Genomic DNA, 15,216 nt, shown 5'->3' on the forward strand with positions numbered 1-15,216 from the left:
TTAATGTTTCGGGCGTCAAATCTCAAGTGTTGACAGTCCGCAACTCCGTTCTTGGTGGTATTACTTAATGCATAATCTTAACCTAAGCGATCACCGAGTTGGGCCACTTCCCCACCCTTCATTCAAGATATCTTCAAATTATATCACCAATAGGTCTTCTTTTTAGTGGAATATGCTAGTCAAAGTGGGCCGGAGGGGAGAGCAATCAGGGTCCCACCATAGTTTCTGTCGTGCTTCCAACAACTAATCTGTGATGGCAGCCCTTTTTGGTGTATAGATTTCAGTTGTGGGGCAAGACTACTTTCCTTTGCCCATATCTTTTTGTCTATCTCATCGTTTGTTCTCTTTGTTCCCCTTTGTTCTCCTTTGTTTGATTTCTAGGTTAGGTTTCTTCATTTCGATAGGCCCTTAACTTTTTCTTCGTCGTCATTATTATTATCCTGGTCGGCACCCATATTTCCAGGACAGGACTGAGGAATTCCAGTTCAGACTTGCCCTGGGATATTTCCCCAAACCATATTCTCAAAAACACGCTCAGATCTCTCCTTTTTGATTCTCGCGACGCCCGCTTGATTGGACCCATCTTGCCCGGGCGATGTCGAACGAGAACCACGGCATACAAAAGGGTCCTGCCCGCTCTACTGCTGACAGGTGCACCGACATTGCGAGTCAGCAGGATGTTTGTAATAGAGACTCACAATCGGGTAAATAGGAAATGAGAGCGTTTTGACAGCCTTTTAAAAGCCCAAGGTGACGTAGTACAGGACCCAGCAGATAAAACGAGGGAGGACTGGCATGAGTGGAATACGTGAAACATCCTGGACGCTCTTTGTTGCGAATTTTCCTAACTTGGGGTTTTTTTTTTCTTTTTCTTTCCCTTAATTTCTTAGCTTCCGTGTCAAAATAGTAGGACTCAATCATGGTGCAAACCATATGAATGATCCAAGCTTATCTCCTGAGTGCGTCCTTCTGCTTCATGCACACAATCGGTTGACAGCGGGTGGTTAGTGAACGGTGCCAAAAATGCCTCGCGGCCCAGACGAGAGAGATGTCCGCGCGTTTTTGGAGTCGCCGAGGGTGCCGCGCTTTGCATATCGATTATGCTATTTGCTATATAATGAGTTATCTTTGTATCTCGTTTGTTTGCTCTTCTCTCTTATTTGTTTTCTACTATTTATCTAAGAAGTGGACCTAATAATTACAGCGGGTTGCCACGCGTGTAATAAGAAACAAGTGGTATAACTATTAAACAGTATGCATTGAGCTAATATAAACGATGCTTATTCACTATAACACATCTATTCCGTTTCAATCAGTCAGCGCGGTCGCATCATCAGACGCCTTAATAATAGGATTATATAGCCTTTTTGGGTCTTGCGGTGTTCCAACGATAAGTCCTTCCTCCCCATGAGGAAACAGTATGCGCCGTATGGTTCTGCAGAGTGGTTTGACCCAGCTAAACCATGGAGGAAATTCTTTCATCAAAATGCGCTCAAAGCCGCCAGCTTCCATGTTGCCTCATTTATAAGTTGCAATTTCCTCGTAGTTGCCAGTGTACCATTTCTTGAGCAGACTAGATTCAGGCCTTTCTTGCAGTTGATGAGATGTTTGCGGCGTTTTTAACTCCAAACCGTGATGGGCACATTGCCAGATAAGCATGTAGAAGAACGACTCGAGATCATGCCGATAGGTATGGTCGATATTAAGCAGCACCTCAATCGCCATGAACTCCATCGTGCCAGTCCAGTGCCGCGCACCACTTCGCCCGCTCCCAACATCTTTGGCAAGATCCAAATCGATTAGCATGCCCGAGTGACCGCCCGCCTTGTCTGGATCGGTGATTATTATATTGTTCTCTGAAATATCCCGATGAAGGATATTCCCGTCCAGGTAAAGACACTGATGCGCCTTTATTGCATCGCGAAGCGCCATGAGCAGCTCCAAGGGTGATTCATAACTGTATATCGGCCGCCCAGCAGGCGATATCACTAGACAGCGGAGGACACGGTTTCGTACGGTTCCTCGCCATTCATGTCGAAAAGGCTTGGCTTGTGCGCCGACTGAATAGAGAAAGCTAGTTCATTTCCCTGCTGGGTGTCCCTTGATAGTTGATTGATAACACGCAATCATTTGGACGCCTGCATCCCCTTATCTGGGGATCTGCGTTTCCTGGAAGATGACTTTTGACAGATATCTAAGTGACGCGGCTCGATGACCGGCTGGGATTGATGAAATGAGGAGGGTGTGCTGGGGGCTGCGCTTTTGAAGTTATGGTGCTTGTCATTGAAGGTCAGGCCGCAACGCATGTCGGCGATGCTGGTGATGGTACTGTGACCGATGATCGTTGCAACTCCTTGGACATTCTTTTGGCCTGCTAGCTCGAGGAGTTCCACCTCCGGTCGCTGCTTGTCCGACACCCACGAGAATTTAGCTACGCCTTGTCCATCGTTTGTGAGAAAACATGTGGTCCCGCGACACACGATGGCACGTTGAAAGGAAAGTATTCCACCCAGCTGAAGCACTTTTTCATCTAATGTCCCAGGCCCTTTGAGGGTTATTGATTTGCTTCCGTCTTCATCCCTAGCAATAAAAGTATCAAGTCCCAGTTGCTCATCACTCATCATGGTGTACCTGACAAACACCTGAAAGAACCGTCTCGAGTCCTGGTAGACGTCGATGATGCCGGAGCTATAGGGACCCGAACGGTCGAACACCCACGGCTCCATCTTGGTCCCGCAGACGGCAAACGCGTGGATGAACCGCCGGGTGGGCTGGGCGGCAAAGACTTCACGCACGTAGCAGCTCATCTGCAGCAGAGTGTCTTTGGTCCTGATCTCCTTATTGGATTTTTTGAGCTCGCCAACTACCAGGATATCTCTTCAGTCATGATTGTTTTGCGAGGGGCTCGCGCTGCTAGCTCTCAGAAGGAGGTCAACTTGCTGTTCCACCTTCGAAATGATAAGATCTGCTTTGCTCACAGTGGACTAGTAGGTGCTGCGTGATTGTGAGAGTAGGTCGGTCTTCTTGAAGATGAAGCCACCAGCTGAGGATGTTGTTCTGTGTCGGAGGATCAGGAAACTGGGGCCCAATTACCGTTACTGTCTGGGGATAGCATGCGTTGACAGATGGCATCTGCTTCATCACTCCAGTTTTTCCCCTCAAAATACTTGTCAAAAAAGCCATCAACGTCATGAAATGTGCAGCCACATATCTCCTCAAAGATTCTCAGATTCGCCAACTCACGCGTCTGCTCGGAGCCATTCTGTGATGACGAGGTGGATTTGACTGGTGTGCCCATCGACGGGGGAGGTATGTTCGCTGGAGGGGTTGCTCGCGAGACGGTGGTGATGAGGTTGAGGACGGCCTTCCCGATATCGACGTCAGGCTCCTTCTGGATGACGAGCCGCACCAACGGTTGATAGTGACTATAGTTGAAATCGCCTTTGCGAGCGCGTCCAAGGATATCTACAAGCTCAGACGCTACATTGCGATTACTTATTCCAGACCGAAGGTCAAGAGCTATCTCTTCCCCCAGTAAAACTGTAAGTAAGTTTCGATACTGCCGTTTGGCAAATCCGGCCCCGAGGGTCAGTGGTGGCATTATATACTTGTTCTGCCTCATGAAGTAGATCATGTAGCCGATTTAGTCAGCGGCTTAAAGGATGCTTTGTGATGATATCGCAATCGTGGCGCGAAAGCTCAGCCATACATGATGGATAGGAAGCAACACGGGAACAAAATGCAGAATTGTTAGCAAGTCATGATGTGTGGTAGGACAGTTAGCTGGGAACAAGTGCTGGTATATATATATAGTATCTTATCGGATTGAAGATTATTATTCTGAAGCCAGGCAGGAATATATATAATCAGAGGGAGGATTATCATCAAAGGTTTATCCTGCTTGGCTTTGATGCAGCAGAGCGGTAGAACGGATCGAGCTGCCGAGCAACGAACCGGGTGGAAAATAGGGGGATTGAAATCAAATTGTCAGGAACGTCGGCTATTCCCATTATTAATCGCTAAAGGCATATATTTCTCCATCCCGGGCTGGGAGAAGCTGGTCAGAAATTTCCCATGCGGCCCGTCACTGACGCGATGCATTTTAAGCAGAAAGGGAGATCGCGCAGGGACCGTTGGACGCAAGACCGCAAAGTCGATTGGGTTAGAATTTTCACCTGTCATTTGGCCCTGGAGAGAAGTATATATAGGTTTGTATTCGTAAAACCATATAAATCACACTCCGCAAATCGACTAGAAATTCGTGTCTCAATGTTTCCGCAAGTGTTTAGTCAGGTGTACACGAGTTCGTTAGATTTTCTTAGAGGACCGTTATCAACCTTGTTGCATTGTGTGACTCTAAGCAAGCTAGCTAGCTACTAATAAATACATAGGTGCACGTGACCTCGGGTAGCCGGGGAATTCTCTAACATCCTTCTGTGCTACAGTGAGCCTGAGCTCTGCCCTATCCCCTAGCTGCTGAATGCCCTCAAATCCGCAATAAAAATTAAATACAGGAATCAGATGCTGGTTTCTCTATTAGCAAAAGCTCTATTACACCTCTGTACTGTAACTTTGCAAAGAAAGCACACAATTATTCTCCTAACCTGTATTCTTATTACATCTTCTTAGGGGCTGCAAAACTATGTAAAATCAATCATTCTTATCAATGAGATCAGACCTTCATCAATTCTATTTTCTCCACAAATTCATTGTAAGCTGGCTTTGGCAGAGACTTCATAAATCCATCTGCTTTATTCACTGTAGAATCTATGTGTGAGAGCTTCACCTCTCTCTTCTCAACTAGGTCATGAAGTATATGGTAATGAATTTCTATATAACAGGATCTCTTTGTCAAGGACTCCTTCTTTGTCAGATCAATGACAACTTTATTATTCATTTGCAATGTTGTGCAGATCTTTAACTTTCCTTTCATCAGATCTGCATCTTGCAGCATATTATTTAATCAAATAAGCTCACACACAGTCTCACTAGTGGTGATATATTTTACTTCTGTTGTTGATTATGCAGTTGATGTTTGATGTTGTGAGCATCATGATATTGAGAATTCATTAATCATGATAATATAGTCAGATGTTGATTTATATTAAAAATCTGCATCTGCTCAATCTAAATCACAATAACTAATTGATTATAGATTTCTATTATCTCTTTCATTTTTATAAACTATTCTCAGAGCTTTTATCTTCTTTACATAGTGAAAGACATGCTTTAAGGCTGCTCAGCAGTTCTTATTTGAGCATGAGTTAAATCTTAATAGATAGTTCACAGCAAATGTCAAATTTAACTTTGTACTTGATACAAGATATTGAAGTGATTCAAGTCTCTAACAATATCTAATAGTTGTTAACTCATCTTCTAATTCATTATTTTTCTCTAAGATGAATTCAAGTTGTATACCTATCATCATAGATATGCCAGTAAGGTTAATCTTATTTATCTCAAATTCTTCAAAGATTTCTTCAATATAGTGAGTCTGTGAGACTGCTAAATCATCATTTGATCTGCATTTGATCTTCATTTCAAAATAAAACTTGTCTTCTTCAATATCTTTTATGTCAAATTTCTTTCATATCTCACTAACACTCAATCTAACTCTATCTCTTTAAGGTCTGTAACTTTGCAATCATCAATATACAGTGTTATATAGATTTTGTGAATAGAATGTAATAGAAATCCTTTATCATATTTTGAAATTCTGAATTTCAGTGATATGAGATACTTTGTTATTATAAAATATTAGATTTTTGCAGCTTGTTTCATATCATACAAGCTCTGTTTAATAAGATTCATCAATTTTCTTCTTTCCTATTTAATGTCTATAAATAACTGCATATAGATTATTTCATTCTGTGATAGTATATTATTCAAAAATGCTAATATATAGTTAATCAACTTTGATTTCCAACCTCTGGCAGTTGATATAATGAATAGAAAGTGATTTATAAACTCTAAAACAACTGCAGTATAGAATTTGAAGTAGTGAATGCTTTGCTACTGCAGAAATTCTTTAATCATTCAGCAGACTCTAAAATAAATTATTTTATTTCTATTATTTAACTTACAGTCAAATACTCATTTGTCTATCAAAATATTTATCTTAGATATTTTCTCAATGATAATGTATGTCTTTTTATTCTCAAATATTTTGACTTCTTTTCTTATTATCTCAAGCTAGTAATTTCAATTTAAGGTCTTTTTCACCTCTGTCAGATTATTTGAGTGATTCATAAACATGCTCAAAACAGAATCAGTATCATTAACAGATATTTTAAATTTATTATTCTTGACTAGCTTTGTCTCATTAAGCAGATAGATTGAATCAATGATATTTTTTAGATCATCATTAATTAATATCTTCAGAATCTCTTATTTATCTTTTGCTAATTATTCTAGCAGATAGTGATATAAGTCATTCAAAGAGTTAATAACATCTAATTTCTTTAACAGTTTGATGTCTTCTCTTATCATCTCAACAGCTTCACTTACAGCATTCATAGAAACAGATTCTGTGACAAGATTTTCATCAAAAATAACATCTCTAGCAATCTCTAATTTGCATTCTTTTGAATCTCATATATAGTATTAATGCAATTCTTGATAACTCATCAATTATTACTTCTTATCATCTATTCTGTCTACAAGCTTATTTGTCATTTTCATATTCTTCTTATAAATTTTGTATTCTTATCTGTGAATTCAATGAGCTGATGATTAAACCTGTGAGGACATTTAGAGTAAATGAACTGAGTGTTAGAAGAAAGCGTGAGAAGCTCTATAACTAGAATTATAAAAGGGTAAGTATATAGGTGTGGTGAGCATTACAGAAGAAAGAGGATAGTGACAGATGAAAATATATGTATAGGATTGAATAGTAGCTAATCACTAAATTCCTTCAAGAACTTTGGGGATTCAAAGTGTTTATATACATGAATGAGTAGCAATAGATTTTATCTCTAGTCTTTCATGAAAGAGGGAATTTAGTAATGTAATAGTCTGATTTCTCATGAAGTGCTGATTCTATCCTTCAGGAAGTGCTGATTCTAAAGAACTGATTTTTGAGAAGTGCTGATCTGTGTAGATCTCAAGAGCTGAATCTTGAGATAATGCTGATTCTTTAGAGATGCTGATTCTAAGGTGCTTTGATAAGTGGTGTGAGGAGATAAGCACTTTAGTGAGTAGTGTGGTAAGCAGTGTGAGAGCAAGGAGCTAGTCTAGAGAGTCTTGGCATCACAGTTACCTCCTCTTTCATAGGCGCTGACCTCAGCAGCTATAGAAGATGGTTGTTTATTGATATAGAGGTAAGGTGTAGGCATGAAGTGTTTGTTGATATAGAAGATAACACTTATGACACTTATTCAGTGATGTTGAGGGACTGATTGTGTGAGATGATTGTCATAGGAGCATTTATTGCTATAAGAATGAAGAGAGAAGGTGTTTTTTGCTCTCTGGACTTTTGTTCATTATAGGGCAAAGCTGCTGTGTCTGATAGCAGTGTTGACAGCTTTATCTTGTGCTGCTTGTTCAGTGAAAGCTTATGCTGCTGCCTTAGTTGGTGTTCTTCATCACACTCAGCACAGGGTTGAGGCTGCTGATGCACTGATAGTGTTCTCTGAGAATGAGAAGTGGGAGAATGCAGAGAAAGAAGTTGAGTGTGAAGAGGAAAGAATTACTGTGCCTGAGCAGCATATGATGACTGTGGTGATTATGAATAGAAATTAAATCAGAGGAATTAGAGATGTGCATCTAGGTGCCTTGACTTATCTCCTTAATTTCAGATGATTAATAAAATGAATTTTTCTTGAAGATTTGATGATATTTGATGCCTTACTTGCCTCATTAAAACCACATGATCAAAAAACCCATTTGGGAAAAAGTAGTGAAAAGAGTGCATGTATGAAAAAGGATTAGTACTTAGCATGCTTGCTAGAGTGAGTCCAGTGCACTTGTTGCTGTGATTCCTGTTATTTAAAAATATCAAATGCCTCAGTCTTCTGAATGTTTTCAAGAGATTCTCATGTATCACCAGAAGGTCTATAGCCCTTTCACTGTACATGATATTGTTCTTTACCCTGGTGTTTCTCTTTCTTTAATATCTTTTCAACTTGAAATTCTTTCTTATCATTCACTAGCTCTGGTGCTGGAGGTGGAGTAGTGTCATCCCTCATGTTGTAGAGTTCAAGTAGTGATATGTGAAAGACAGAGTGAATGTTGCACATTAAATATGAAAAAAAGAGTTTATATGTCTGTGTATTCTAAGATTCAATAATTTGGAAAGGGTCAATAAATTTATAATTCAATTTCCTAGTGATACAGAGCATGTGAAAGTTCTTTGCATTGAGGAGCACTTAGTCCCCCACATGAAAGTATTTTGTACTGTGTTTAGAGTCATAGTACATCTTTTGTGCAGTCTTGATCTTCTTCAGTTGTTTTTGAATCTTTTTCTGTATTGCTTGTATTTCTTTGGCCCAGTCAATTGCCTCAATTGAGCTTGAATAAGGTGGGTTACTGACATCAATTCAGAGAGTAGGTCTGTAGCTGAGGAGTGCAAGAGCTGAAACTTCATTGATTGAGCTATATTGTGAATTGTTATAGACAAACTGTGCTAAGAGCAGCTATCTATCCCAGTCATCCTGGTGAAAATTCATAAAACATCAAAGATAATGCTCTAGTACTTGATTTTGATGTTTAGTTTGATCATCTGTCTGTGAATGAAAGGCTGTGAATAGTCTTCTTTTGACCTCAAATAGATAACAGAGAGTTGATCAGTATTGACTTGTGAAAAGAGCTTCTCTGTCTGAAACATAATTTTCAGGGATATCAAAGATGCTATAAGCATGAGTATAGATAATGTTTGTAAGATCTTCTGCAGTAATATCTTTTATGTATGAAATGTAAAGAGCATATTTGATTAATGCATCAACTAAGACAAGGATTGTGTTATAGGTCTTGTCTAGCCAAGTGGTGACTGAGAGGCCAGTGATAAAGTCCATAGTGATGGTTTATCATGAATTAATTGGTGTTGAAATTGAGTCAAGTTCATCATATTGTTTGTGATAGCGCACTTTCACCCTCTGGCAAGTATCACAAGTATGAACATATTTAGTGATATTCTGAGTAAGACTATGCTAATAGTACTTACTTTGAACACACTCAATGAACTGTTTTGTGCTAAAATGACTCTTTTGTGAGTTATCATGATTGATGTGAATTATCTCTTTGATCAGCACTTGTTGTAGCAGAATATAGACTCTATTATTTGTCTGAAGTAGGCTGTCTTTTGAGATAGTTCAGAATATGTCACTACTTAAGATTGTATCTTTATCTCTTATCTTCTGCTTCTTTGCTATTGCAAAGAAGTCTGAGTCCTATGCTTTAACAAGAAGAGAGGTGAGAGACTCTGACATATCTGTATATACTAATTCAAAGACTGTAGCAGTGTTAATCAGCAGTCTGAGAATACTCTAATTTCTAAGGCATTTCTTCAGAACTAGATCTTCCTCTTCTAGAGATTTTCTGGTCAGCATGTTGGGTGATTCCAATGAGTGTGATGTGAGCTTGTGAATGAGCATCTGATGCAGTGATAAAGGAGAGTCTGTGCTCAGAGCAGAGATTAAGAAAGACTCAGAGCTTGAAGTGTTGATTCTAAGAGATTTCACACAGAGTGTGTGCTCTTGATCATGGACCCATATGCAGTTAACAAGGATTGTAAATGTTTTGTGAGAGTTAAATTCTCAATTCTGTTTGACATTATGACAGAGCTTCTGTTGCAAGGTAGAAAGCATGATCTCATCATGAAAAGAGTCAATGTAATCTGCATGGTGACTGGGTCCATCAGCTGGGTTTTGTTTGCCTGAGTGATGATGCAGAATGAAGTTATATGCTGACAGTGCTTCTGTTCATCTAGACTGATGTCAATTCAATGTTTTAATCATCATAAAATACTGAAGATTGACATGATCAAAATAGATAAGAATTGAATGTTGACTTCCTTCTAGATAATAATATCAATTCTTGAAAGATGTGACAATTGCAAGGAGTTCCTTATCATGAGTATCATATTATATTTCTGCATCTAGGAGTTTGTGAGACCAGAATGCAATTGAATGCCATTGATCATTATCTTGTTTTTGAGAGATAATGGCAGCCACTGCTGCTGTAAAGGTGTCAGATTCAATCTAAGTTTCTCAGTTTGAGTCAAAATGAGCAAGTAGAAAGGCCTGTATAAAGTGTTCTTTTAGAGTGTCAAAGGTGTATTGTGCATCTTTTGTTCATGTGAACTGTGACTTTCACTCCCTCTTCTTTGAGGTCTTCATGAGATCAAAGAGAGGCCTCACAATTTTAGAGTAGTTTTTGATGAAGTGACAATAGAAGTTTGCAAATTCTAAGAAAGTCTAAACTTTCTTAACACTAGTTGAGACTGATCATTCTGTAATAGTTATCACTCAATCTGATTCCATTTCAATACCTTGAGGTCCAACAATAAATCCCAGGAAGGAGGTTTTGTTTTTGTCAAACTCACATTTAGTGTGCTTTGCAAACAGATTCATGCAGTCTATGTGTTCAAGTACCTTTTGTACATGTATCTTATGCTCATCTATTGAGTTTGAATAAATAAGAATGTCATCTAGATAAATCACACAGCATACATCAAGAAGGTCTGCTAGGATGTAGTTTATAAAGGCTTGAAAGATGACAGGGGCATTTGCAAGCCCAAAAGGTATAACATTATACTCAAAGTGACTATATCATATGTAGAATGCTGTTTTCCATCTATCACTGTGTCTAATGTGTATTCTGTGATAAGCATCTCTAAGATCAATCTTAGAGAAAACTTATGCTCCAGAGAGTCTATCTAGCATCTCACTCATAAGAGGTAATAGATACCTGTTTTTGATTGTGAGATGATTCAGACCTCTGTAGTCTACACAGAGTCATAGACTTTCATTCTTTTTTAAAACAAAGAGAATGAGAGCACCTGTAGAGCTCTGAGAAGAAGATATCCAGCCTTTTTCCAATACACTATTCAAGTAGTCCTGAAGAGTTTTCAACTCTGTTTCAGAGAGATTGTAGATAGGCATGAATGGAGGTCTGACTCCTTTTTCAAGATCAATTGAGTGCTCTGCATCAGGTACAGATGCACTGGACACACTTTCTTCAGAGAAAAAGTGCACATATGGTTAGACATAGTCAGGTAGGTCATTGATGGAAGCTGTATTTGTGAGTAGATTGTCTTCTAAAATCATTGAAATTTCAGGAAAAGGCTCAGAGGCCTGTACAGAGGCCTGAAAACCCCTAGCATGAAGCTCAGAGGTGAATGCAGAGTCCTCAGAGGTTCTGATGAGAGGCTCAGAGGCTTGTGAGATTGAAGCAAGTACTATTGTAAGTACATAGCCAAAGGCATCAGTGAGTAATTCATTAGCAGCATCTGTCACACTCAGGGTTATTTCTTGATTGTTTGATTTTTGATGAAAATAGAATTCTCCATCTTTCCAATCAATGAGAGGATTGAGTTGTTTGAGCCAGGGAAATTCTAATATCATGTCATAGTCTGAAAGTTTGACAATATGAAAGGAGTGAGGTTCTCTGATCATAGTTTTCTTGCTATCTGAGACTTCTACCTCTAGATCAATGGTTTCAAATGAGTGTGTTTGATGACTATCAAACCCCTCTATTCTGCATGATATGCGCTTTGTTGATTGCAATTTGTGTGATTTAGCTCAGAATTCACTGATAAAACTTGCCTGAGCTTCAGAATCTATAAGAGTGAGAATTGATGTGTCTTCTATAGGTGTTGAAATTTGGACAGAAAGAAGAAAAGATAGACTTAGTGATTACTGACTTTTGAGAGTGTTAAGAGTTGTCATTGCAGCATGGATGACACTCCTTATTTGTTTTTTGACTCTTTAGGATTTGATTTGAAAGAGGGTTTTGATGAAGACTTTGAAGTTGAGAATTTATCTTTAGAGAGCTTGTTCTTGTTCTTCTGAGCCTTGCAGTCTGCATTGGAATGTGTAGAGCTTCAGTGAACATCACATCAGATGTCAGAGTGCTTCTTGCATTTCCAGCTTTTCTTTTTGAGTGCTGTTGATATATCATCATGTGAATCTTTTCTGTAAGTAGTGCTTTTTTGTTGTATAGTTGCATCTACTGATGTAATAGTCTTTAGAATATTGCTCTTCACAATGCTCAGTTTTGTGATGAAAGCATCATAGAAGAGATCATGTAGCTTGACTGCATATCTCTCAAATTCTGCATGAAGAGAGGGTAAAATCTTATCAAATAGATGCATCTTTCACTGATAATCACTATATTTCTCAAGGAGGTGGCCCTCAATTGACTGAAGGATAGACATAAAGTCATGAACAGTTTGACCTTCAGATTGTCTTAATACCTGATACTTCAACTTATAGTCCTGACTTGTCTTGTCTGAGTCAATGATGTTAGCATGAATTCAGTTATAGAATTCATTTCAGGTAATTGATGTCTTCAGTTTGAGGTAGTATTATTGTCATTTTTGCTGTAGTTTGGTATCACAATGTGTTGCTGCTTCAAGAATCTTGTGTTCATCATCATTCTCAAAGTACTGTCCTTGATAGATATAGAAGACAAGGCTTGAGGAGGTAAAGTCTTCTAGTTCCTTGAGACTTTTTGTCTTAAACTCATTTGAGAGTTTTTAAATTGGCGCAGGATAAGGCTTGGGATGAATGGGATTGATGCTAATGATATAATCTGTTGGCTCCACTTCACACTGTTTGCTTCTAGAGATTTGAAGTTCTGCACTAAAAGTGTTGACTTGTTGTTGTAGTTCAAAGACTTTCTTGTATATTTCTTGATGTTCTTGTTCTTGTTAAACTACCTGAATCTCTTCATCAACTGATGTATGAGGTGCTTCAGTATTTCTTTCTGAAGTCAGACTTGGTGATTTTTCATAGGTAGTTTCTTCTACACATGCTTCTTCATTAGATGTTGCGTGTGAGGTGTCAGTTTGTAAGTTACATTTTAGACCCATTGTTATAGGCTTAATGGGCAACCTCTCTTAGAGTGGTTAGAAACTGTGAGGACACTTAGAGTAAATGAACTGAGTATCAAAAGGAAGTATGAGAAGCTCTATAACTAAGATTGTAAAAGGGTAGGTATATAGGCATGATGAGTATTACAGAAGGAAGAGGATAGTGATAGATGAAAATGTATGTAGAGAATTGAATAGTAGCTAACCACTGAATCCCTTCAAGAACTTTGAGGATTCAGGGTGTTTATATACATGAATGAGTAGCAATAGATTTTATCTCTAGTCTTTCATGAAAGAGGGAATTTAGTAATGTAATAGTCTGATTTCTCATGAAGTGCTGATCCTATCCTTCAGGAAGTGCTGATTCTAAAGGACTGATTTTTGAGAAGTGCTGATCTGTGTAAATCTCAAGAGCTGAATCTTGAGATAATGCTGATCCTTTAGAGGTACTGATCCTAAGGTGCTTTAATAAATGGTGTGAGAAGGTAAGCACTTTAGTAAGCAGTGTGGTAAGCAGTGTGAGAGCAAGGAGCTAGTCTAGAGAGTCTTGGCATCACAAAACCTTTATCTAAACTTCAAAAGATATCAATGAACTGTCATTTTTATAGTTAAAAATCTTTATTGATATAGAGAATGTATTTATCAATATTACAGCTGCTTGTATTACTTTATCTCAAAGCTCTCTGATAAGCTTATTATCAAATAGTAGACTTCTTGTCTTATTCATCACTAACTGATTCACACATTCTGCAGAGTTATTTAATTGAAATGTATCTGAAGTTGTCACTTCATATACTATTCTCTTATTCTTGCAAAATACCTTGAGATTATCACTTTTGAACTCTCTGTCATCATCTTAGTGTAGAGTTCCTACAGACTGTTGAAATGTTACTTCAATCATATTAATGAAGCTCATGAGCACTGATGTGATCTCTGCTTTTGTGATAATCAGAATAATTCATCTAAAGTGAGTGATATCATCAGTAGTTCTCATTCAGTATCTTGCATCTTCTTCAGTAAGTAGATTTTCTTTATTATATAGTATTTTCTTCTCTTCTGCAAGGTTTATAAAAAATCTTATTGCTGATTTGACAGCTCTGCTCATTGAGAGAAAAGACAAATAGATCATTTTTACTTGTATATATGTCTTACAGAATAATAAAGTTCTTTAATCTTTTATTCACATTTCTAGTTTAAAATCTACAGTCATTTTTGATATATTCACTGAGTTTAAATAACTTAGCTTTTAATATCACTGTGTCATCATGTATTTCAAAGTCTTGATGTCCTTTTTAAGCAGCTTTATTAAAGAATCATTATTTGATTGCAAGACATATATAGATTCAAAATCATCATTTAATATTATAAAATGAATCAAATCTTTTAATGCCAATGATTTCTTTATCATATAGATATTCTTTTCATTCAAATGTGCTGTGAAATCTATCATTCTATCAGGAGACATCATCAAGATTGAATGATTATTGTCATATATCAATTGTTTGAAAGTATAATCTTTATATATAAGTTTTCTGAGACTTATTAGATTGATCTTCAACTTCAGAATATAATAGATGTCATTCAGTTCAATATCTGATTTCTCAGTTGAGATGTACACTCTCTCTACATCTACTACTAGTATTGTAGATTCATCTGTTATCTTCAATATGACATTCATTCTCTAAGATGCAACCTCAATAATATTCTTTAGAGATGTGATATGAGCTTCTGATTCAGAGTTTAGAACTCAGATATTCTTCATCACTTTATCATTGAAATAAATCATCTCTTTTGCAGAGAATACTTGCTTCACAATTGTAAAGGGTTAAGCTCTAAGAACTAGAGACTAGTCCTCCTATATAACAAGGACGAATTGCTTGAGAAAGGGAAGAAAAGAATGAGATGAGAACACGAGCTTAAGCGAGCTCGCGTAGCATGATCACGTGCGCACGTGCAAACGATGGCTAGGCTGAGTCAGCCAGCCAGAGCGAATCTAGGGGTTCAGCTTCTTATAACAATATTATAAACTGAAGCAGTGCTATTTTTATTCTTGTTCTTATATATATTCTTTGCTTTATGATCTGCAAAGTGTTTTTTCAGATATTTTGTTCAACAGTCAGTCTTGAGATGCTCTGTCTTCTGACAGTTATAGCATATTTTTTTTATATTATTACTATTCTACTTGA

General features: G+C 37.9%; 1 protein-coding gene across 1 annotated transcript; it reads right to left on the reverse strand.

The window, feature by feature from the left end:
* Positions 1–1,518: 1,518 nt before the first annotated feature.
* On the reverse strand, positions 1,519–3,634 carry PAAG_04047 (hypothetical protein; the record flags this gene model as incomplete). The annotated part of the gene is made up of 4 exons (XM_015845144.1): positions 1,519–2,060; positions 2,204–2,877; positions 2,979–3,057; positions 3,094–3,634. 4 exons carry the CDS (start codon positions 3,632–3,634, stop codon positions 1,519–1,521), a joined length of 1,836 nt encoding a protein of 611 aa, XP_015699370.1.
* Positions 3,635–15,216: the final 11,582 nt, after the last annotated feature.

This window comes from Paracoccidioides lutzii (genome assembly GCF_000150705.2).
Source record: "Paracoccidioides lutzii Pb01 unplaced genomic scaffold supercont2.10, whole genome shotgun sequence".
Classification (NCBI taxonomy): domain Eukaryota; kingdom Fungi; phylum Ascomycota; class Eurotiomycetes; order Onygenales; family Ajellomycetaceae; genus Paracoccidioides; species Paracoccidioides lutzii.